Source organism: Halictus rubicundus, chromosome 1 (genome assembly GCF_050948215.1).
Source record: "Halictus rubicundus isolate RS-2024b chromosome 1, iyHalRubi1_principal, whole genome shotgun sequence".
Taxonomy (NCBI): Eukaryota; Metazoa; Arthropoda; class Insecta; order Hymenoptera; family Halictidae; genus Halictus; species Halictus rubicundus.
This window is the reverse complement of record NC_135149.1, coordinates 20,855,649-20,880,412: the sequence shown is the minus strand read 5'-3', so window position 1 is coordinate 20,880,412 and position 24,764 is coordinate 20,855,649. Positions and strand designations below refer to the sequence as shown.

General features: G+C 45.6%; 1 protein-coding gene across 7 annotated transcripts in view; it reads right to left on the bottom strand.

The window, feature by feature from the left end:
• Nucleotides 1-1,374: 1,374 nt before the first annotated feature.
• Lar (tyrosine-protein phosphatase Lar) overlaps nucleotides 1,375-24,764 on the bottom strand; it is a 447,011-nt gene continuing 423,621 nt past the window's right edge. For 5 of the 7 annotated variants that reach the window (XM_076792940.1, XM_076792949.1, XM_076792933.1 and 2 more), the window contains 11 exons: nucleotides 24,232-24,332; nucleotides 23,684-24,013; nucleotides 22,704-22,854; nucleotides 20,800-21,096; nucleotides 9,184-9,323; nucleotides 8,698-8,897; nucleotides 8,423-8,589; nucleotides 6,515-7,875; nucleotides 5,973-6,199; nucleotides 3,629-5,435; nucleotides 1,375-2,779 (listed from right to left, as the gene is read on the bottom strand). In XM_076792940.1, coding sequence (XP_076649055.1) covers nucleotides 2,711-2,779; nucleotides 3,629-5,435; nucleotides 5,973-6,199; nucleotides 6,515-7,875; nucleotides 8,423-8,589; nucleotides 8,698-8,897; nucleotides 9,184-9,323; nucleotides 20,800-21,096; nucleotides 22,704-22,854; nucleotides 23,684-24,013; nucleotides 24,232-24,332 — 4,850 coding nt within the window. In that variant the 3' untranslated portion in view covers nucleotides 1,375-2,710. The remainder of the gene's footprint in view (nucleotides 2,780-3,628; nucleotides 5,436-5,972; nucleotides 6,200-6,514; nucleotides 7,876-8,422; nucleotides 8,590-8,697; nucleotides 8,898-9,183; nucleotides 9,324-20,799; nucleotides 21,097-22,703; nucleotides 22,855-23,683; nucleotides 24,014-24,231; nucleotides 24,333-24,764) is intronic. The other 2 variants (XM_076792965.1, XM_076792973.1) reach the window with 1 other exon arrangement.

Genomic DNA, 24,764 nt, shown 5'->3' with positions numbered 1-24,764 from the left:
GAATAGTCTGGAAAATATCCACGGCTTTTTCTATCATCCTTTCTTCTTTTTTTTCTATTTTATTTCTCTCTTCAATGCGTACTCTCTTCATTTGCGATATTTATAATATATATCTATATATAAATAGATATATATATATACATATATATTATTCGATCATCTTATTTATATATATTTATTCATTTATTTATATATTCATTTATTCATTTATTTATATTTATATATTTATATAATGTTGCTAATGACAGACGGTGCATTTATGTACACTTAGTCACAATTCCTTACCCTCGAACCACTATATCGAACGAAAAGAATGTTTGAACGTTGCTCGATTCACCGGCGAAGAATCGAAAGATCGAGTGCCAGAAAAAGTTAATGCTGACAGTATTTTGTTCTCGGTGTTGTGTACCAAGCCGAACGAACGAACGCCGCGAAACAGCGACAAAAGGATCCTTTTCTTAATGGAGAGAGAAAGAGAGATAGAGAGGCAGAGGTGGAGAGATAGAGCGTACATTCGTAATCGTATTATATACTTACATACTTTTTAGTAAATAGAATTTCACGTTCCACCCTGTCGAACAGCGACGGGAACGCCTCTATACCGAACAATACGATGAAGATTTCTCGAGATACAGTAGATATACAAACGAGCACATATGCTTATTGTCTTCATAGACTACGAACCGTTTTGTAACCCTTCAAATTACAATTGTACAATGAATACACGTCGAAAGTTTTCTATCGTTATCAAAAAGGATGCGGCTGATGGATCGATCGATATTCTCCTAGGCGCGCGATTTTACAGCGCGGTTCGTTCGGCTTTTTCGTTTTAAATCCAAATCGGTGCTGGCGCGTGGAATGACGAGACTTAATTACGAGATTCGTTGATTCCTAAGGGCTCCGGCGGCGGTTCTCTCTTAAATCGTTAAACTACGGACGAAACGAAACAAGTTTATTTAATCTCTGGCGGCGCGCAAGAGAATTTGTGTGAGAGGGAGAGAAAGAGAGAAAGAGAGAGAGAGATAGAGAGAGAGACACAAACAAGCAAGCGAAAAGTTTAGTCGCGTGAACCGAGCCAGGAATGATCGAAGTTGCGGAGAGAACGCGGTTCTATTTCGAACCGGTCCCGGGGAAAATTGTAAAAGTCGTCGAGGTAGAAGCCTACTGTTGGAACTTTGTACACGAGGGTGTCGAGGGCTCGGGAGAACAGTACGCAAAATCCTTCATACAGTGCTTCTAGTTTAAATTAGTTCTCATAGAAACCAGCACAAAAACACGTTTGTGCATTTTAATTGAATATAGGCACCGTTTCCTTTCACTCTTCCATCATTCAAATCGCGCGAGTTCTCGTATTGTTGCTTCTTTTAGTTTAGTTTTTCTTCTTCTTTTTTTCTTTCTTTTCTCTCTCTGCGTTTATCTCTCGTATCCTCTTTTTCTAATGGCGTCGCTTATTAACCCTAATCTTAAAACAATCCGCTTACGATCTACTTAAAATTACAGTAGGTAATGAGAAGATCCCTATCGTGCGTAATGGGCTCAGCATGAATAATTGTCGATTTGGCAGTACGGTAATTTTCTTGTCAGTGAGCGGAAATTTGTTTATAGTTCTCTTTCTGGTTTCCTGATACTCGTCCACGGAGATCGCTGGCGGTTTTCTTCTTTTCTTCTATTTCTGTCCCAAATTTAGCCTTTCTCGTCGCTTCGATTATAAGTACTCTTTTCTTTACTTTTTTTACACGAACGTGCCACGGTCTGCTGCTTGCTGCTCGATTCTTTGTTTTCCCGCGCCGAGAAATGGAAGCACTTTGTGTATTCCAATGTATAATAGGAAAGTTTGAACTTTTTTTGATGTGTTTTTCGTGATCGTGCGAAGCTGTCACGGAGCACGATCGCGTGGCGGATGATCGCGGCGCGACGATCCTCGTCAGACTTTGGCTCGATCGAGCAACCATAAGTTTCCCGAGCCGCTCGGCAAAAAGGGTCGAGCGGTCGCGAGATGGCTCGTTACGGATATGTTTCTCAGCGAAGAAGTTGCTCTTTCTCGCGTTGGTTCTCTTTTTTTCTTCGATTCCTCCTCTTCCTCTTCTTCGCATCTCCACGTCGAGTGTTCGCGCTTCTCGTGATCGGTTAAAAAACGGAAATCTCGGGGGAAAGCATACTTCTACGGATATGGGTGTTTATTTTTTTTTTCTTTCTACTGTTTTACGAGCCGCACACGTTTTTTCTTCTTCGCGGCAGTCTTTGTCCCTTCGCTATTCGAGCCGGGACTCGGCTCTGGATAAAAAGATTTGTGGGCCCTGGCACAGGATCAAAATACCCTTCCGTAAACAAATCGAAGAAAGTCCTTCGCATGTTCTCACGGGACTTCTGCAAACACCATTGACTAAAGATACTTGGCTGCCTACGGTTTAGTTGCCCAAGAAGATAGTAAGTTATCGTCTTATAATTTTTTTTATCCTTTTAATTTCTCTACTGTATTTGTCCTTGGAAGGTAGGAGTATCGTACGTTATGCCCCGAAATCATTTTTTGTATAGACTACACTCCCTCGGTTTTTCTTTACCTTGCTTTTTCTTTTTTGTTTACGTACTTCTCGAGTACTTCATTGTACTAGACGCGTCGTATCTTCGCTCGCTCACCCACGTCTCTGTCGTTCCTCTGTCGATCCCTTCGCACTCTCGACGGTTCATTGTCCTCGCGGGAATCGGGTTGTCAGTTGGCGTAGTGGTCGAACGAACCTAAGTATTCCAAACTGGCACGGTAGCAGAATTGATACTGATCCTGCAGACACAGAAACACCAAGTTAACAACTCTTGGAAAATGATCGAACATCGCTGAACTAAACGGTATAGTGCATTGAGGTTTTCGGGGCCTAGTTACGGCTCCAAAAATGATTTTACCAATAGCTCAAGCTTTATAAAGGGCAATTGTGTAAGATAAAGCCACGAGATAAAGCTACGTTTTGAAGTGGAACTACTTTGATAACATGGGTCCATTTTGTAACCCAAATCATTTAGGATCAGCATAATTTGACCACAACTTTTAAAAATGATGTATTTAAGATTATGTATTACGCTAAATACAATAAGCAGGATGTTTTTCATCGTCTTCAATCCTTGAGGAATTTAGTTTTGAGCGGGACGTCAAATTTTCAATTTTAAGGGATTTCAATCACTGGCAGTATCTTATTTTGTCAATCGAAAACGAAACTCGTGTTCTAATCTTTGTTGATGGTTTTTGAACGAAGAAGATGTGTTCTACCGCGCGATGCAGTTAGATATCGCCTCAGACGCCTCATTGGCAAGATGAATTAATTAATGTCTGAGAAAATTGGCATGCTAAAATAAAAATCGTCCTTTAACTACTCCGTTTCTGGCGATTAAGTTAAAAAAAGAACTGTTACATTAGAGACAAAAAAATAAGACTAACGTGCCTATAAGAAGTGACTCCAAAAATATGTTTAAGAAATTAATAACTGAAGCAGTAAATATTCCTAAACATCATTGACTATACAGTTGTAAGAATGGTCTGCGTCGGAGCGTTAAAATGATGAATAAGATTGTTGAACAATTTTACGTCAGAATACTTGAACGAACAGCCTCAATCACATTGAACTAAAACGTAACGAACCTCGGTTTGAACCATCGCCGGACGCTGCGTCCGCAGTATTCTGACAGTTTGGAAGATGTCAACGACCCCCTCGTACTGCATGCGTTCCAGGACGATGCTGAGCGTGATGAAGACCCCCGTCCGCCCGACCCCTGCGCTGCAGTGCACCGTGATGGGTCCGTCCTGTCCGAACTGCTCCTTTGTTTTATGCACCTGTCCTATGAAATCGATGAACCCGTCCCCGGATTTGGGAACACCTTGCTCAGGCCAGTCGATGAACTGGAACTGTCTGACGGTGCGACTCGCACCGTCCCTAGCGTCCGTCACTTTGAACTCTCGCAGGATATATTGCGGCATGTTGTACTCGGCGATGGGATCGACAACGAAGCACTGGTATCTGATCGACCTGTCGGACGGCCAGTACTGATGACACTTCTCCCTGCCCATCTCCTTTAGCTTCGTCAGCATGACGACGATCGTCGAGTTATGTTCCCAAAGCATTCGCCAAAAATCGTCGGTGGTGTCGCACAACGGGCCCTGCGTGGCGATGTAGGCTCCACGATAGCGATAGCCGTCGATCAGGCTCGCGTTTATGTAATCGGAGCCCTCGATATTGCGCTGCGGCTGCAGACAGACCCTGGTGCACTCGTATGGCAGTATGTGCACCAATCGGTTCTTATGTTTGTTGCAAGGCAGGTTCGCTGAGATGAACCTCGACGAGTCGACCTTGATATTCGACAGCTTCTTGAACTCGAGCTCCATGCCGGTGATGTTGTCGATTTCCGGCTGCATCAACTTCTGGATGTGGGAGTGCAGGTTCCTGGCAGGCACTTCGGTGTTGCCGCAGATCACTGCCTCGTAGAGGGCGTCGTGTATGAAGATGTACTGGTCCTCGGTCTGCACCATGTAGTTTCTCTGCGCCCGGAGGCAAGTCACGTGCCCGTAGATATCGATCATCTTCTCGTGTTTGATCCTCTCGAGCATCGAATCGATCACGATGAAGCAGCCGGTTCTACCGACGCCGGCGCTGCAGTGGACGATCAACGGGCCGCTGTCCGGAGGATTCATGGATTTCACGCGACGCAGGAATTGCAAGAAGGGTGCCGGGTGCTCGGGAACACCATGATCGGGCCAGGCGGTAAACTGCAGCTGTTTGATCTCTCGTCTCTCGGAGTAGCCGGCTCTGGACACTTGGAACGAGCGAATGCAATAGGTGGCTAGCTCCTGCACGTCAGTGATTGTCACCGTCATTAAGCCGTAAGTCTCCGGTCCTCTGCTCGGCCAGTACTGGTCGCACTTTATCCTGGTCCTCTCCTCGAGCTTCGTCATCATCACGATGGTACAGGAACGCAGCTCCCAACACATCCGCCAAAAGTCCCCGAACGTCTCCTGCAACGGTCCCTGTGTGGCCACGTACGCGTTCTGCTTCCGATAGCCGTCGCAATAGTTCGCGTTTATGTAGTCCGTGCCGCCTACGCCGTCGATTGTCTGCAGGATCACGCGAGAATGATCGTACGCGATCACGTTCGCGTACCGGTTCTTCGACACGTTCACCTCCATGTTCGAGTGATCCCAGGTGAACTGTTGTCCCGGCTCGATCGACTCGTACTCTTGGCTGAATTTCAGATTGTCGTTCGCTTTCAAAGATTCGATGTGGTTGCCCAGCTCGTTGATGTCGATCGGCGGGTGCGAGGACATCGCCGGCGTCTTGAACAGGAGCCGACGCATTTCCACGGGATCGGAGGGCGCGTGGTTCGAGCTGATGTCCGCTGCCATAAGAGGACGAGTCACCGCCGCTTGATCCGGCGCTTTGCACGGCTGTCTTCGTCTGCGAAAACAGGAAAGATTGTCAATCGATTCGTCGAAAGCGACTGCTTTTTGTAGCCGGAGTTTTTCAATCTTCCTCTCGACGAGGGACGGGGGTTTAAACTATAACTTTTAATACTGCGCTTCTTCTCCGATCAACCACTGTCGCTGAGTCGGCTTCTTTTTACTGTCAACCGGGTGTATGCGCTTCCGGAGGGAATCTAGGTCGCTACCGTTTCTCGTTGACGCAAACTTCTCAACCTTAAACTCGAAATTTCTCGGATCTGATTTACTGTGCGTATCGTAAAGATACCGATTCGTCGATGCTGATATATTTCGATAGTTTCAGAAAGAGTTGATGAGCTATTTTAGATTTGCGTGTAGCAGGAGATTGAGTAGATCAATGTTACTACCGAGGGCCACATTATTTGAATGTTAAAGAGTTGCTAGTTTTATAGTGTGCACTGTTACCAACAACTACCAAAGTTCACACTGTCTATCAATTGTAGTTTCATATTGAATTATTCACGTTTATCTTAATAAACTTTGCTGTACTTACTTCTTAATGACAAACAGAAGAACGAGGAACACGCTGACCATCAGCGCTGCGATAATGGGACCAACCACCCACACCATTCCAGGCTCCTGGCCGCTCGTCTTCACCGACACTTCAGGGTTTCCATCAACGGGGGTGTTGGGATTAGGTCGTCGTGGTGGCTCTCCTGGGGGCACTTCCCTCATATCGAGTGACAGGTAACCCGAAAATGGCGATGAGGTGTACAGGTGCTGCAAGGTTAATTTCCACGTTAATTTTATCTTCAATTTTAACCCTCGCCTGGCGAATGCCGGATCTATTCTGATCCTGTACAAAGTGTATGACAGAAGTGTCACAAGTTTCCAGGTACTTCTAAAACCTGGGGGACATTATAAATGGCTCGAGGTCAGTTGAATGTCATAGTAGATGAGCTATTTAAGAAACCACTGAAACCAGATTTATTTTTGTTTGAAAAATCGTGGTACACTTTGTACATTGTCGATTACAGAACACAAAAATAATAACATTCATAACAATACAAAAAGTCGTGATAGTTGCAAGCTCACCTTCCTGGGCGTGTCGACGACGGCCCTGACAAAGATCCGGTACCGCTTGTTCTTCTCGAGCTTCCGGTTCTCGTAACCGTTGTAGATGTCTCCTCTGCCCAAGTGGAACGTGTACGGGATGTCCCTGTGAGGAAACTTGGCCGCGATGTAGGGTGCGTTCTCTTTTTCCTGTTTGGCGCCCTTGCCGGTGATCATGTCCTCCGTGAGCTCATCGGGCTGTTTATCGTCGGTGCTCTTGTCCTCGGGCACAACGATCAGATAATAGTGGGAGATGGGTCCGTACTCTTCAGAGGCTTGGGGCAGAATCACGTGTATCTCCTCGCCGTGTTCCACTCCATAGAAATCAGGCTTGACCATGGGTTTCGGGGCAGCCATCTGCGTAGTCACTTTGATCTTAGCGGGCGGCCTGTACTGTCCGTCACGAGGAATAGCGCTGACGTTAACATTATAGCTGGTGAAAGGCTGTAGCTCGTTAATGGTGGTGCTGGTGATGGTCGGTTCCAATCGGATTTCTCTGCGAGGCACGATCTGTGTCTGAGTGATGCCTTGCGAGTCGACGAACTCCTTCACGGCGTCGAAGGAGACCTTGTACTTCATCGGGTTCAGTCTTATGGGTGGTGTCCAGGACAGAGTCATGGAGTGGGTGGAGGAATCCGGGGCCATCAGCTTCAGCGGCACGTCCTCCGGTTTCACCATTACCGTCACCTTCTCGCTTAGCCGACCCAGACCGGTTTTGTACATGGCCGCCACCGTGATCGCGTACTGAGTTAACCTCTCCAGATTGACCAGCTCCGCGGACTCCGTCAGGCCAACGGTTTGGTGCTTCCACTCGTCCAGATCCACCACGGCTGTCGTCGTGTAGAAAATTCGGTAGCCCACGATCTTGCTGCGGTTCGGCACCGGGTCCCACCAAACCTCCACGGTCGTTTCGGACGTCGCCACCGCTTTCACGGACATCGGCGCTCGGCTCACATCCTTTTCCGTGATGATAGTAATCTTCTCCGAGTACGGGCCGCTGCCCATCGACGTGCGCGCCCTCACGTGAAACACGTACTCCGTGTTCTCCTCCAGGTTCGTGAATACCGCCCGCGTCTTGCTCGTCGTTCTGTTGATCGCCGCCGAGTGGTCATTCTTCTTGTTAAACTGCACGTCGTACCCTGTTATCTGACCGTTTCGATCCTGTTGCAACGGCATGCCCCACGTCACGCACACCGTGTCCGGGGTTTGAAAGAAGTAGGACAGATTCGTCGGCGCACCCTTAGGCTCTCCTTCCGGGCTGAACCAGTACCTCACGGTCTCCTGGCCGACACCGATTTCGTTTTGCCCAGCAACTCGGAACTCGTAGTCTACTCCTTGCTCTTCTGTCGATTAGAGTTAAGTTCAGTGACTGTTTCAGATGAGATTTAACGGATTCAGGGGTTTAGTGTGCATCTAGAGTTCTAAGGCACGCGGAGACGGCGATAGAGTTAAAAATCTCGGCTGAGTTGAGACGAAGAAAATACAGTAGGACCTTCGATGTCTGATATTTTTAATGCCCCAACATGCTTACTGAAGCTGTAAATAGCTCAATCGAAATATCTCAAAGGCGATCCATATGCAACTCTATTTACTGTGCAAATTGATAAAAATTTAATCTAACATTATAACCGAGTTAAGCTACAATTTCCTAAACCCGTCACGCCGTTGCGTTTTGCGATCTTCATGCCATTTACACCCCATTCGTAGAACTTGATCAAAAGTGATCGCATAACTGTTCTAATATTCGAACAGTCATGTTTCTCTGTTCAGATCGGACAGTCGAGGTTCTACTGTGGTATGGCTCTAGCATAATAATAATAACAACGCTCAACATGGCTGACTAATTTTCACAACAACCCTAGGTAACTCCGTGGGCTCGGTCGACCTTACCGAGATCGTCGATTTTGTGGGTGCGGTTCACAGTGCCGCCGATGAACTCCGTCTTCAGCGTCTGGTTCTTAATCCCATACCTTATCCTGTACCCCAACAGTTTGCCATAGGTCTTAGTAGGCTCCGCCCATTCAAGCTCGATCACGACCGGGCTTCTGCTCAGAACTCTGCGAGAACACAGCAATTATCACATGTAGTTACCACGAGTAATAAGAACAACAACAAGAACAACCGGCTCTCACAAAGAATTCCCTCGACTACGAAAAGCAACGTACTTTACGTTGACCTGGGGCCTGTTCGGCACACCACCAGGTGTTCGGACCTGAACCGGCGCTGAACGATCGCCGTCCCCTTTTCTTGTCAGAGCAGCCACTTGAACGGAGTACTTTGTGTCCGGTTGCAAACCGGTGATATTTTCTTCGAGCACCTTTTCTCCCACGTCGCATTGTATAGGCTCGTTCAGGAGATCCTTCCCCTGCGAACATACAACCGTAATTAGACCAACGAACGCTCTCTCGATTCATCTCAGGTCCACCGGAAAGTCTGCCGTATGTTATTTCGTTACGTAATTTTGTTCTGGGTAGCTATACATGGCTCTAGGTGGCGCCTTCGGCGCGGAGTAGGCGTGGCCTGCGCCGCGTGGGCGTGGCTTCAGCGGTCTCGACCTCGGGGAGCCGAGACAGAGTTGTACAGGGCAATTTTCGGCAGTTTAGTTGACAGAATTTTCCGGTAGGACTGATGGAACAGCGTTGCCGACTAACCTCTTCTCCCACTTCCTGAACGTGTATCTGATAACCCCGGATCACTCCGTTCTGTTCTTTCGATTTTGGCGGTTGCCATTGGACGTGTATCGTGGTCGAGTTGATCGGCCTGACTTGCACGTCCTGAGGATTTCCCGGCACTGTAACGCAACGCGCAATTAACCGGGGCCCTTCACGGCCTAACTACTCTTACACGCTCGCAGTCACACGTTCATGTACACATATAGGTGGTCGCAGTCATACGTGAATGAACGGGGGATCAAACAAAATGGGGGGGGGGGGGTGCTCGAGGAACAAAACCTGGAAAATAAAACGGTGAAACGGAGCGCGGAACACAACAAACTGAGAATACACACACGGGCAGGTTGTCCATTCGGTCTGTCTGAAAAGTAAGAACGGTTACGGGTTCGAGAAACAGAAAGAAAACATAGTTGGGACAAGTGGAAAGAGGTGTAATGCGTCGTCGATGAACGGTCTTGTAGTTCGGTCGTTCGTCCGTTCGTTTGTTCGGGACGAACGAAAAAATAAAGCTGCGTTACCGGGGGGATCAATTAAAGATCAGGCGCAAGAAGAAACGTAACGGGGAGGCATGGACGTTAAAACGAACAGAATGTCGTTGCGAGAACGGGGTATGGAGAATAAATAGGTTGATACGTAAACGGTGGAGAATGGAAACGGAAATAAATAAAGAAAAAGTAACGGTGAGTATGTACATGCCACCAGTCACACGCGGACAAAACGACGTACAAACAATATTACGAGGTACGTAGTACCTCATGCTCTACGTCCCTACGGCACGATAATCCTCCATTTGAATACCAATAATGCATGTTTTTATTCTGCATTCGGTTTGAGAACCGCGAATGTATGAACGCCCGTATAAATACGTCATCGAGATGCAAAGCGCGCGGTTACGTTGGACGATAATGCTACGGCAATATTGGAGAGTCCATGTCGAAACGAAGCAATTTTATACATATGTAAAAATATATATATATAGATAGATAGATAGATAGATAGGTAGATAGATATATACATCTATACGTATATACATATGTATATATAGATAGTATATATATATCAGCGATCTACGATCATTGGTGCTGGGTGCGGAATGAAAACTGTGCCAACAGAATCGTGCATTCGTGTTTTTTCGATAAACGTGCAAGGGTAACAAAACGTATCCTTCGTGTATTTACAGTTACCCACATCGACAAGCCGCTTCGGATAATTTGTCGGGAACACCGTTCCATCGACTCCCGTTGCCTTTATTTTCTCTATGTATTTTTTTTTGCTCGGTTTTGTTTTTTTCATTCTCTTCAACGAGTTTTCGAAGCTCCGGCGTGCTGCGGTGATTTTTTTAATCTTTCTTCCCGCCGCATATGTATTTTTTTTTTTTTTCGTGTGTTTTCGTTCTCTCGTTGTTTGCCGGGTGTTGTCAAAGCGACACGCGTTTCACGCAGATTCTGATTGGCGATAAATGGCGCGTGTTCTCATGGACGGTCCAGTATCCGGCGCCGGAAATGTTGTCGGCATCATACAGAAAAAGAGGAACGAAAACCAGTTGGCAGGAGAGAGTACAGAAAAAAAAAACAAAAAGAAAGAACGGGAAAACTTTAGCGTCGTCTATGTTACCTAGCTTCGTACGAGACACAATAAAACTGCAATTCTCTACTTTGTCGGGCAAACGGAAAGATTGCGTAGCAACAGGAAGATACGACAAAGAAAAGCCAAACGATCGATCTTTTTGTATTCGTGGTGAAGATATAATAGTTGGACAATAATATAATATATAGATGAATATTGAGATATATTGTTAAATGTTTTTTTGCTCGGGAGAGAGAGAGATAGAGAGAGAGAGAGAGAGAGAGAGAGAGAGAGAGAGAGAAAGAGAGAGAGGTCTCCGTTCGAGCCTCTCTTGCGCATTGATCGAGGCAATCGATTTAAATATGGATCAATGCTACACAACACCCACAGGTTCCCGCTATGCAGCGCAAAAAACAAAATTTCGGCGTGCCCGCGTCCGCAAAAAGGAAAACGTGGTTCTTGTTCCGATCGTTCCTGCTAGCTGACCGCAGCAACAACAAAAAGTGACGGATGAAAAAATTATGCCGACACAGATCTCTCTCAAAATTGTCTCTTAGAAAACGGTGGGCAAAAAACGTAAAAAACGATTATATGCGAAAGAGACGGAAAAAAGGTGAAAAAACTATATATATATGTAATATATTTGTATTAAATATATATAGAGAAAACGATTAAACAGGAAGTAAAATTCATGGCACAACTCGAGACGAGCTAAGGGATACTCACTTTTTTTTACTGCTGCGCCCCAAAAGTCGCCAAAAAAGTGGGAAAAAAAACTCGTAAAAATTCGTGTCAAATTCGCACGTAATATTGAGTAGAATTATATAAAATATTTAGTATGTTTAGGCATGTCAGTGGGCATACTACTGCTTATTTATCAACGTGAAAAAACGTGTGTGGGTCTACCTCTTTTTATAGATATCATTATTCGATCATTTCTTTTATCTCGTTTCTTTTTCGTTTTCTTTTTGGTAGATCTTTTTTGTATTTCGAGATTTGTACGTCAGACAAAAAAAATATATATATACATACAATATACATGAAAATCTCTGTACAGTGCTGCTGCTCTCTCGGCTCGTGAAAAATACAGTCACACGCGCACTCGCTCGTTCGTCCTTTTCCTCCCTCCCACGCGCTCGATTCCCAATCGTGTCCCTTTTCAGCACTGTTTCCGTAATATTTTTTTAACGCTCTGCCGAGAAAATAGTCGGCGGGCAAAATTCACTTTCGAATCGATCGTTAAATAGAAAAATATCGCTTGGTCCTCGGTTGCAGTTGGTCGCAGAGAGGCGGGAGATGTGAGAATATCTTTTTTTTTTTTAATCTTTGGCATGCGCAATCACTACTCCAAATATGAAATAACTAAAGGCTCATGTCCACGCGCCCCCTGCCGTTGAGAGAAAAGACGTCCTCGTTTTTCTTTTCAGTATTTTTCGTTTTCCCCTCGCGAGGAACACGCTTCGAGAAAAGATAGACAGGCTAACTTTTGCACGCTCGCCCTTTCCCTCGCGGCACGAGGCGACGAGAGGGAAGACCTATGATAAAATGTCTACTGAAAAGAAAGCTGGGAAGGAGAAACCATAAGTCGTAAGAAGAGGGGAAGAGCTTCGGAACGAGGGGGTGGGTTTCGGGACGTATCAGCCGAGAGGATCTTCTTCTGTTGGCTACGTGTGTCGTTTTCTTCTTCTTTTTTTTTTTTTGTACAGTTGGTCAGTAGTGAATGAAAAAACACGCGGATGCGCCTCGTACTTGCGCGTAAAAAATTTACGAATTGAAGATGGGGGGATATAAGTCGGTAAAAGGTGGAAGTATGGAGTCGTCGGGGGAAAAATTGTTCTCTCTACCTTTTATTTTGTTTCTTTTCTCCATCGTTTTGCCATTTTACCGTTTTCTCGCATCTCCAAAAAGTCACCCGCAAAAAACGTTAGTTCGATGCAAAAATATATATTGGTAGAGATTTGTCGATAGAGAAGTGATAGAGAGGAGGAGTGAGAGAGAGAGAGAGAGAGAGAGAGAGAGAGAGAAAGATAGAGCAGGAGATAGAAAGAGAGATTAAAAGAGATAGATAGTGACAGAGAGAGAGAGGGTGAAATAGTGGGGGTGGGGGGATTGATAGAAAGAGTGCGAAGGGTAGAGAGCCGGATTTTTCGGGCCGCGGCAAAAAATATTTCCGTCGCTCTTTCTGCTCCCTTTTGTTTCTCGCCAGCAGCATCCACCCGTGCATTCACCCACGCAAAAATCACAAAATTCTTCGCAAAATAACGCACGTTGATGCGGCCGCGGAATAAAGCGTGTCGTTTAAATCGGTGGCCGGGATCTATGTAGTATCGCGAGAGGCAGAGCGAGAGAGAGAGAAAGAGAGAGAAAGTGGCCACCACGCGGCGCGGCGCGGTATACGAAACAATCGGATTCCTGGATTGGTTTTTCATTTGTTGGTTCTCTGTCGATGCGGTTGCCGTGTCGAGCCAAAGGAATCCAGAAGCGTGGGTGGTGGAGGAGGAAGCTGTCAGAGGGTTGTAGAGGGTTTCGAGGAGGAGGAGGGGTTGCATGCGTTCGCGAGGAAATCAGGAACGGCGATTCAACTTGATCGATAGAAAAGAAACAGGGTGTGGGGGGGGGGGGGGCTGGTAGAGCTCAGAGGTTCGTTAATGATCGCAATCGTCGATATTCTGACGTTACAAGCTACGTAAAAACGAGTTACGAGTTTCACCGCAGGTCGTTAAAGATTCCAGTACAAACGTAAAATAAAATACATACACAACAAGTGTAATATACTCTTTCTAGATACCTAGGAGAATAATAATAATATATATATAATATATAGAGAGATAATAATATAGATATATATATATAAAAATGTATTAACACACGAAACGAAAGAGGTAATACGTATATAATATAGTATGTAATATAATACGTGTATATGTATATATATGTAGAAGAACGTATTATATCATACATATCGAATAATATAATAATTCAATAATATCAAAGATACGATGTAACTTACAGAGGCAGAAGATTGGAGTAAATAGGTTGGTGTCTAGCATGCAGAAAACGAAGAAGGTGCACGTATAGAGACAATATAGAGAAGAAGGGCTGGTATATATGATGGTATCATTCCAACGAGCTTGGTGAGTGTCAAAGTAAAACCAAAAAAATAAACAAGAGAATGTTGACGAAAATACCGCATTAATGATTCTGCCGGTGCTCGGATCCGAGCGGAGAACGTCTTCCGGTATCGATGGTTTCGCTCACATAGGACAAAGAAAGCGTCCCTTCTCAGTCGGAACGTATCGAAGAGACGTAAAAAGCCTTCATCGATTGTCCAAGCTCCGATATATAAGCGAAACGCACCGATCGACGATTCTGCGCTTCGTCGAAACACCTGTTCTCCGCCACGAAGGACTCGTGGCCATTGAGAGTACATGGATGAAGACAATGAAGAAAATCGTATGGATATTGGTATTCAAATGTTTCCAAGTACACCGCGATAGTACGCGGTGTCCAATCCCTTACCCAGCCCTCGCGGTCGCGATCAGGCGATCATCGCGGCGTTTAACACCTCCGGGACGGCTCGTGGTTTTTAAAACAGTCGCAAAATTTGTGGATAGTCACACAGCTGGGGAGTTTAGAGTTTCGGGACAAGAGGGGCGGGGTTTAGACAAATTTTGTGAGCTCTCAAAGCCGTCCCGAAGCCGTCAAGATCCCGAATTCGAATCCGCCTCCTATTTCCGCGTGTTCCCGCGTTCCCGCGACGCGTCGTCGTTCGCTCTCAGACCGTACTCCTTTACGCACTCGCTCACGCATTCACCCACGCACCAATTCGCCGTGATCTCGACGCGTCGAGTTCCGAATACTCGCGATCTCGGCTCGCTCTCGCTCGAGATCACCTCGGGAAGGTGCGAATCAGGTTCCACGACGATCGACACTCGGGTCGGGGGTGGTTCTCGGGGGTGATTCTCAGCGCTGGTGGATCGGCACGATGTACGTGCAGACCGCGTCTCGCACGACAATTGATAGTTAGTCGCGTGTACCCGGAATTTGCTCCCTGATACACCGGGTGCTCCATCTGTCTTCGATGCCTTCTACCCTCATTGTTAACGATACGGGAAAAGTGGGAGAAATTGCGATTTGATTCGAGGGGGTAAATAATCGCGGTAGGCTGTCAGGTCAGTACATAATACAAAATCGGGCATGAACTTTTGCACTGACCTAATAGATATCTTTTTGGAGGTTGAACTCTTTGAGACTTCGAGTCAGTCGACTACACGGGCCGCCGAGATAAAAACTGTCCTACTCCCCCTAGTTTCTATCATACATGCATGTTCAACCCCTAATTTTGAAGGCTGTTTTCACCCGTTCAATGTAAAGGACGGTCAATTAAAAAAAAATAGATGTCGAATATTTTTCTGTAAACTGCCGCTCCCACAAGTTTCATCAAAATCACCCCGTTACTTGTCTTGCAACTTCGCTATACTTTGGAAGCAATCAAGACCAGGATTATTTCAACGTTCTACGACACTACGATTTTTCTGTGATTTTAGATACGAAATATTCAAACTAAATCTACAACAGGCATCCCTGTTTACACTTCTTTCACTAGCTACACCTATTTTAAATTTAAATTGGACATTTCGTGGGCACACAAAGACTGCAACACAGATTGACTATTGATAGCAACACTATTGATAACCTCAAAGGGTCGAGAGGTGCAACCTCGAAAAAATCGTTCGCTTTCCATTAATAATTGCCTCCACGAATGAAATTCCAATTTCGCCCAACGTTTTCTCGTGCCAGTTTGAAAACGAGAGGTGTATCGAACAACATTGACGTTGGACGGGACACCCGGTATAGTTTCGGTACTCGGAGCGAGTAAATATCGAGGCGTGCGTACGCACGCTGACACGGGGCTCGGGTTCGTAAATACGCGCGCTCGCACACAAACATTCTCACCCACGCACACGACCTACGTGCATGCGTGCACGCGTGTGCTGTTAGGCTGCCGGCTGTTTATTCGAAGCGAAGGGTGCTTTTCAAGTGGTGCGTTCGGTTCAACAGTGATGGTGATGGAATACGTTCTACGAGATAGAGAGAGGGGGGACGTATCTGAATATGTACATCGATTCCCTTAATCGATCAACCATCCTTGAAATCGGAGCAACTCTTTTAACAGTGGACCAAATTATCCGGGATTCCTCGAGGAGCTGGAAGAACTAGGAGATGTGAAAAATTGCATTTGGTTGGAATCGCGAAGAAGACAGTGCAGGCAGCTTTATACGACTTTCTTTTTATCTGGGCCTGTACTGGAAATTGAAAAAATGTGTCTTGTAGATTGGCACATTAGTCTGTTACACACATGCTGAACATTTCATTTAGTTAACCTTGCTGTAAGCTACACACGATTTTCGAGACTCATCGTCCGCAGCTAATAGCAATATTAAACGATTTTCATGACATTTCCAGCATGTTTTGGACTGACTATTTTTTAAATTTTCCATTACAGGACACTCGGATACAGAAGCTGTACAAAGATACACTCTAATATTTTCTTTGCGATTTCGTGTAAATGTAATTCCGTTGAAATCCAGTAAATTAGTCGTTTCAGCTTCTCGAAAAGTTCGAATTTGTCTGGACCTATTTGGAGAAAGCTATTCCGTTTTGAGGGGTGTTTGATCAATCAGGCGACTCTGTGCACATACGGTGAAAGGCGTGCGTCTGCCCGAGTGTGTGTGTGAGTGACACAGGTGCGTAGGTGCGTAAGTACTCGTCCTCCTCCACCTCCACCTCCTACTCCTACTCTTTGATCGTGCGCGACACGCGTGTGTGCGAGAGACTTTACCATGCGTGCGTTGGTGGGTGCGAATCGAAAACAACGGTGCCCGTATAATAGAGAGATAGTGTTAATCAAGAACTGAACGAGAGAGAGAGAGAGAGAGAGAGAGAGAGAGAGAGAGAAAGAGAGAAAGAATAAAAAAAGACTAGAACAAAAATCGTTAGTAGAAAGAAAAAAAACGACAGTGATACAGCGACTTATATTATATCTATACCTTTTGTCACCGGTGACCCGTGCACACATTTATACCGAGACTGATGAGAACGATCACGTGTGCAAATATAAATATAATATATATATATATAACATATGTAGAGAGAGCGAGATAGAGAGAGAGGGGGGGGGGGGGAGAGAGAGAGTGATATAGATAGAGAGATAGATAAAGAATATAGAGATCGATAAGTATACGTTCAAGAAAAACGATCGTATTATAATGTATAATAGTGGTGGTGTACTAGCGGCGACAATAACATTAACGAACGAGTATATACGTATATAGAGACACGACGGTGAACTTTTGTGCTTGACAATGTGCGAGCTTACACGGCAGGGTGCTTTCAGCAGTGCTTTTTATCGTTCCGCCTCGCTTTGCCGAGTCTGCTCTTAGAGGGTGGACGGCTGTGGATCGGTCGGTCCGTAAACGGGACAATGCGCGGGAGGAAAACTGTTGGGGGTAGTTCGGTGTGGATGCGGACGGGTGGGGGGTTGTCGGCGAATCAGGGGGTGGTGGGACTGGTCGCTCGGTGAAACGAAAGAGGATCCCTGGGCGTACCGGTGCAGTGGTGCCGAGTGCAAAAGGTTCGAGGGGAACGTCGTTAGAGACGCGTTCGTACGACTTTTTCCGCGACAATGACGCCTCCACAATGCCCCTCTCGCAACAAATGATTCCGATTCCGCGTCCGACCAAGGTCTTCGATTATTTTTCCCCCAAGACAAAAGAGCTGCCGTTTTCGCCCGCGCTGTCTCCTCTTCTAGACTCTACTCGTTTTCTGCACCCACGCGCGTCCCACGAAAACGACGACGACGACGACGACGACGACGACGATGGCGACGCACACCAGAAACACGCGCGTTCATGCTCGTCGTACCACGCGTCTACGGACCACCGAAAGGGAACAAGAGAGAGAGAGAAAGAGTGAGAGAAATAGAGAGGGAGAAATAGAGAGAGATAGACAGACGGAATAGCGAAACACACGCGGAACAGAAAAAAAAAAGAGAAACAAAACGTCGATGTTCGCTTATTCCCGTTCGATTCCGTGTCATTGCGAGAACTTTTTCTCTCGGGGAGGGTGATTCGCTCTGTTTCAACGTGTACGCCCCATGTTAAACCGATTAGGGTTGTGTGGCCGGTTTGGTGCACGGTGGGTTGCAAGGGAGGCGGGGGGTGGGGGCGTTTTTGAAAAAACTGTGACACCATGCAGGGTAATCGGTACCGAATACATCGGAGAACAGGATCCTTGGATCGGGAGTCGAAACGAAAAGCAAAATTTCTTCATGCATCGGCATGCCATTCATCGGGTAACCCTGGACATTTGTTATATGTATACTTGTTATGTATAATAGTTTCGGGAGCCGGTTAGGCAGACTCGACGTAGCTCGACGTTTCTTTGTGATCTTTTCTTTTGGTTGTTTTCTTTCCTTTTTTTTTCTTTTCAAGGAGACAGGTGTGTCAACGGAACGTATCAGAGGCTGGGAATGAGATGGGTGTGGGGGTTTCTCGAGATGTGATGATGATTAATTAATCGGGATCGAGTTCTTTTGGTGAGATCGAGGAATCGATTAAACAAACGAAGGCATGCTCTAAACATGTGCAAACAATAGGTAGAACTAAATCTTAACTAAAGACAGAAGAGCCTTATATATCAGAGATATGTAGAGATATATATGTATAAATATATATACACGCCAAGTACATGGTGACGCGTACATGGTGTGTATCGTATATGTACATATATATACACACATATATATATATATATGTTTATATGTTTATAGTGAAAAAAGTGCGTTTTATATATATTCTTTGTGTGTGATACATACGCTATAGTTTTTATATATATACGTAAGCGTTTTATTGGCAAGCTGCCGTCCTCATTTCGCAGTCATTATTTCCGACCGATAGACGTTGTTCTGCTTTTGTGTTTGTTCATTTTTTTTTGCAACCGGATCAAAGTTGCGATTGTAACATTCATTACAATGTTCGTTCGATTTTTTTTTTATCTTCCGGAGGAAATCGACAACGCACGGTGGTAATAACGATGCGAAATACAGGTCGGGACGGTCAGCTTGGTTTTTCTCTATCTTCATTACACGTGGCAAGAGTGAGTCAACGAACTAAAAGAGAGAAACGAAACATCTTTACAGACGTAACCACGGTAACCACCAGAAAGAACATTGAGTGTGAATGAGTACATATCATTAGACAGTCGATATAATACGTTAGTGCGAATAAATCTTAAAAACTAGTTGTTCAAAACCTGGATCATCCTCCTGCAAATGCTTTAAGGAAAGATAAAAACACGTGAGTGAGTATAATTAGAGTATTAGTTAAAGCGTGTTAAAATGGGTATCCAAGTTCGAATATAGTTGGGGGATGATATTTTTATAAATCCGGGGGTGTCAAAAAACCAACGGCAACGGACTTTGGGGGAGAGTGTTGCGATTAGGCCCTGTAAAAATTAGTTAGAAAACGATCTCTTTTCGGATCTATCTTTTTTCCGGTTCTTTTTCTATTGTTATGCTCGAGAGGGGACAAATGTTATAATTAAATCAGCTGAGTTCAAAAATTGGTTATCAGCTTCTGTAAAAATCCGTGGCTGCGTGCACCTGGAAAAAATTCTTCTGGGGGTTGGGGCGTGGGGGGACACACTAGTTTTTGGGGGCGGGGGGAAAGTAGTCCGGGTCGTCATCTGGGTGCATAGAGAAATGCGTGGAGATTCGTTGTAGCAAAAATTCCAAAAATATAAAATCTCGCCAGCCAAAAAATGTACGGCCAACACATGGTTCCGCGCGTCTCGTCCGCGAAGGGTGTCCGCGTGTCCCGTATCAAAAATCATCGGGATTCGCCGTCGGGGTTGCCAGAGAAGCTGATAAAGGAGAGCTTGATGGTGGACCAAAGAGAGCGTTGAAGGAGAGACACGGAAAAATAGTTGCGCGCGTTCAAAAGTTGCGTTCGCGCGGCAAAAATCAATATCCGCCGCGGTGTGGCGATCGAAAAAAAGGCTCGCGAATCACATTATCTCTCGGCTACGTTTTCTCAATCATCATTTATGTATTTTTTTTTTTTACTCCGGTTGTCGCGCAACGGAGGGTGTGAGACTCGATAGTTCGTTTCTCGAAAGCGTTCAACTGAAAAAGTTACAGTGGCCTGAGAGGAAGAACGCTATTTAATAATATATTTTTCTGTACAATACGATACAAATACATAATTACGAGTGAAAATGAAAGAAATCGTTTAAATACAGAGTACAGCGATAACAATGCAATGTAAACGGAAACACAAGAGAAACAGAGAGAAATAGTGAATGATGTAGAGATAGAAAGAGAGAGACAGAGAGAGAAAGAGAGATAGATAGACAAAGAAAAAAATATAATTATTATTGATGAAGTACAGTGAAACGAAAAACCAGTAGAAAACAAAAAAGGGAAACGAAAAACTCGTAAAAGAGTTGTTGTGGGATCAGAGAGTATTGAGTGTCAGTTGAGGGAAGAGACAGGGGTATTATCGTAGAGATAGAGAGACGTTAGCGGAATCTGAAATCGAAAAGAGATTTAATACACGGTGGGTGTACGTAGGAATTTCGTAGCAGACGGCCGATCGAGAGTTAGGTTGGCAGCCGGGCCGCGAGAATGAACAATCTAACGGGCGCGTTGGTCGCAATCCGCGCTGGAAAATCGCGCGATCATCTTCGGACTGATTTTTGGCGGGCTTTTATATTTTTGGCTCTTGCGCGACGAACTTTCGCGATTAACGTCGCCTTCGCAAGAGTTGTCTCTGTATACGAAGCGTGGCGGTTGAAGTCGAGGCTTTCTCTCTACATGAATTCTACTTGAAAAAATTTATCAAAATTGTTGAACGATCGAGAGATTGTGTTCGACGATTTAGGTATATTTGCTCGAAGGATCGCACGCCACTCTTCGACAGCCGGACGTAAACGTATTAGGATTGTGAAATGAACGTCAGTGATACATACCGTCCTCGTGAGTTCTGACCGAGATAGGATAACTCGGGGGTCCGTCACCTACGATGGTCCCGGCCAATACCCAAATCCGGTACTCGGTCCATTTTTTCAGTTCGTCCAACTCGAATCGCGTGTTATTCAGTTTGATAACCCTCGCCTCCGAGTCGGAGCGTCCGCTCTCGACGACCTGCAGCTTGTAGTACGCGATCCTCCCGTTCGATTGATCGGCAGGCGGGGGTTCCCATGTTACCAATATGGAGGTCGGGCTGTTCGCTTGTCCGCTTACATTGCGAGGCGGAGCCCCGGGGACTGTATAACACTCAGTTATAGGGGGGTGGGAGAAACAAAAACGAAAACGAGGGCGGGAGAATCGAACGTCGGTCGCCGAGCGATCGGTGCCCGTGCCCGAGGCCCCTGGGCCCCGCGAATTTCATCCTGGAAACTCGCCACAACATTTATTAATCCCATGGATCTTTGCTCGATTATTTTATCCTTACGCGTAGATGCGTAGAATGCGGATTTTATGCATTTATGGCGCAAATGAGTAGGCGAAACACTAAATAGAAGAAGCGTCAAAGAAATTTGATGTTACCGGTACATTGTTTACAACCCAGCAAAATTATTAAGGGAAGAATAGTGAAGTCTAATTATTACTATAAGGAATTGTGTAGGTGATAAATTGAACTTGTTCCTCAACCTGGTTTTTACAAAATAAGCCATAAAATGTAGAATTTACATCAAGATCCGCAGTCTAGTAATGACACGAATTTCTGTGTCTAATAAAATCGAACATACATCGGTGTATAGGTAATTGTCGGTCGAGCACGATTTCGGTGGATTCTCCAATGTGAAGACAGGCCTCGAAGTCAGTGAAATCAGTATGAATTTCAGTAGGATCAACGAGATTCGATTCGAAAGGCCCGGGCGAGCTTCATGGCTGGGCCACGTTCGAGCGGCGACTGACGCGTGGGGATCGAACAGAAAACGTTACGTGGTGGCGATTGGTCAAGGTTCCAGAGAGAAGGTATAAAGATTAATCAAGGAAGAACCGTTTAACGAGTCGATCCTTGAACAGTCGAAAAATCACGTGATTAGAGAAATGGAACATACATATCCGTCCAACAGAGAGAGAGAGAGAGAGGCGAGAGCGATTGACTCGCGCGCGTCCGGCGCGAGCCAACCGGCCATTGCCGTCGCTTCGTATAATATATATATATATGGAAACGGAACAACGTAATTGTTGAAAAAAATAAAAAAAAAGAATAAATAATCGAAGAACGGACGTGTAAACCATACGTTATTCAGAATGAAAAGAGGTGCCCAAAATGCACACATATATCGATGCAGTGCTTAGTGCAATTTATATGTATGATATGTACGTATATATATATAGATATATATATAAAGTGGCATCCAAAACGGCTTTCTTATTTGCAACGCATGCAATCATTCTCACTCTCCCACACTTCACGGTTTTTTCTGTCAACGATACTCTCTATCTTCCGTCTTTCTCTTCTGAAGTTATCCCCGAATCGCGCAATTTAAAACCCACAATCCCTTGCGGTTTCAATCGCAAAGACGGTTCAGGTGATAAACCTCGATCGAGAAGAGACTCTGAACAATCTGGTTCCTCTGAAGGTGTTCGCGGCGCTATATCATAGCTTACGCTACTTTTGCGGGAGCGTCTAGCGCTACGGCATCTCCTACCTGCTGTGCCAGGTGGATTCGCGAGTTCCGGTCGACGTGACGAACACACCTCGAGTTTCTCTCGATCTTGTTCGACCGCGGAATGATCCAAGGCGGATCGCCCCCGTCGGCCGGCCGCGAACCGACCTCTGTACGGCACTCCTCGCTGCGTGAACTCACTCCCGTCTCTTTTCACTTTTTCTGCTGGGTCTTTGCTGTTTTCTGCTTACCGTACGGTTTCGTGCGAACCGGATACGGAATCGTCGTCGCCCCTTCGCCGGTTTGGCTCCTCGCAGCTAGCCACACGTAGTACAGCATGTTCGGATACAGACCCGTCAGCGTGTAGTTCGACACCACCCCTATTCGTCGATGATGCTTCTCCTGAACCCAACGAACGCACCGGTTATCATAACGCAAAACTCGGATATTTGACGGCACCGGATTCGCTGCAGCGTCAACAGTGTTACGGGCGGGAAGCGGTAGGACATTGGCTGAATTTGACAGCGTGCTTGGCAACAGGTGGAAAATGGCACGAGGCGTAGGCCCGTAATTTGAAATTTTTCGCATTTTATGAGATAGTTTTGATAACGAGTTATGCACGGAACAATTTATATAGTCTGCGCAAGGAATTGGAATCTGTAAGAATCATCTGTTGGACATTTCCAAAAATTGTTCCATGCTGTCGTTTTCGTTGGTAGATCAAGCCTTGGGTTGCCCCAGTTCCGAATAAACGGTGACAGCTGATGAATATGGTACAAAATAAATGGAAACCGTTCCCCTTTTTCCTCTATCGATGTACGTTAATGAGGACTGTCAACGTTATTAAATGGAAGCATTTAGAAAGTAAATTTCAGCTTCGTTTTTCAATTATTAAAACGCTCTCCCACCTGTTGCCGAACACCACAAGTCATTGTCTGACTGAGCAGGCTAAAGGGGTGCAAAAATGATCGTGTTAGAGAGCTGGGGAAGAGAAGGTCGTGGAAACAGGGGTGGAAGATAAAAAACAAATCTAGGTAGTGAGGTAACAATGAAATGGACAGTAATATAGAGAACTGTGACGATTTGCATGACATAGTAGGGGACTGTAACGATTAATATAATAATATAGGGGACTGCATCGATTAGCATTGAATAGGAGAAGGGGTAGAAAACCGAGTGGAAGAAACACGAGGGGTGATCAGGTGATTTGCCACAGGGGCCGGGGACTCACATTCGCGTAGGTATCGTTCCAGTACAGTTCATAGCTGAGGATATTCTCCGCACCATGAGCCGGTTTAGCCCATGTGAGCGTGATCTTGTCCTCCCCGATATCTACCGCCGTCAACATTTCCGGTTGACTGGGAACCCCTTGCTGCGTTTTTATTTGCACGGGCGAGCTGAGAGGGCCAGGTCCGACGCTGGTCAACGCCTGCACGCGGAACGTGTAGATTCTGTGCGGCTTTAAATCGGCAACGGTGGTCAGCTGATTACTGTCGACCATCTGGTACGCCCAGGACGCCATTGGTTGCTCCGACTCCGTCGTGTAGTACACCTTGTAGCCCTGCAGCCATCAGACCCGGAGGGTCGATTTAAAAACCGCGTGTAAGAACTGAATGCATTTATGATTAAAATGAATTTTCGACTGGTTAAAATGATTGAAACAGGAAATACATTAATTATGAGAGATCGTAGCAAGTCGCGAAATGAAAGACACCGCAAAAGCGCTGAATCCTTTGGTAAAATAATAAATATTTCAGCGTTTATACGCTAAAAACTGACCGTAACTTGGCCGTTGGGTGTCTCCGGCTCGTCCCATTGTATAAGCATCGTGGTGGAGCTTAATGGTCGGATCTGGACCTTCCGTGGCGCAGTACCGGGTGCTAGAACGAAGAAATACCGTCGGATATTTGCGGGAACACGCTCGGACAGGGCAAGCCACTCTAGTTAGTCACGGGACAGAACAGTAAACCCCCAGGAAAGAACACCATAAGAACCAAAAACACGCGTCCCAGGTACGGAGAAGGAGAACGGAAAACTAAATCGCATTTGTCTCTACGATGTCCGGTGGTGTCTCGCGGCTACGGTGTAATTTAGTGAAAGTGGAAGACCAAAGTACTGGTGTGTATATCGCATTGCAGTCGATTAGCTACGAACATATACGTGTGCGTGTGTGTGGGTGTGTATATGTGGGTGTGTGTAGATACTCGTGTCGTGAACTGTGCCGCAGGATACTCCCTTCCAGAGGACCCTTTAACGATCTTCAAATTGATTCGCATTTTTGCTGTACGACCTTTTCGTACTTTCTTTCAATC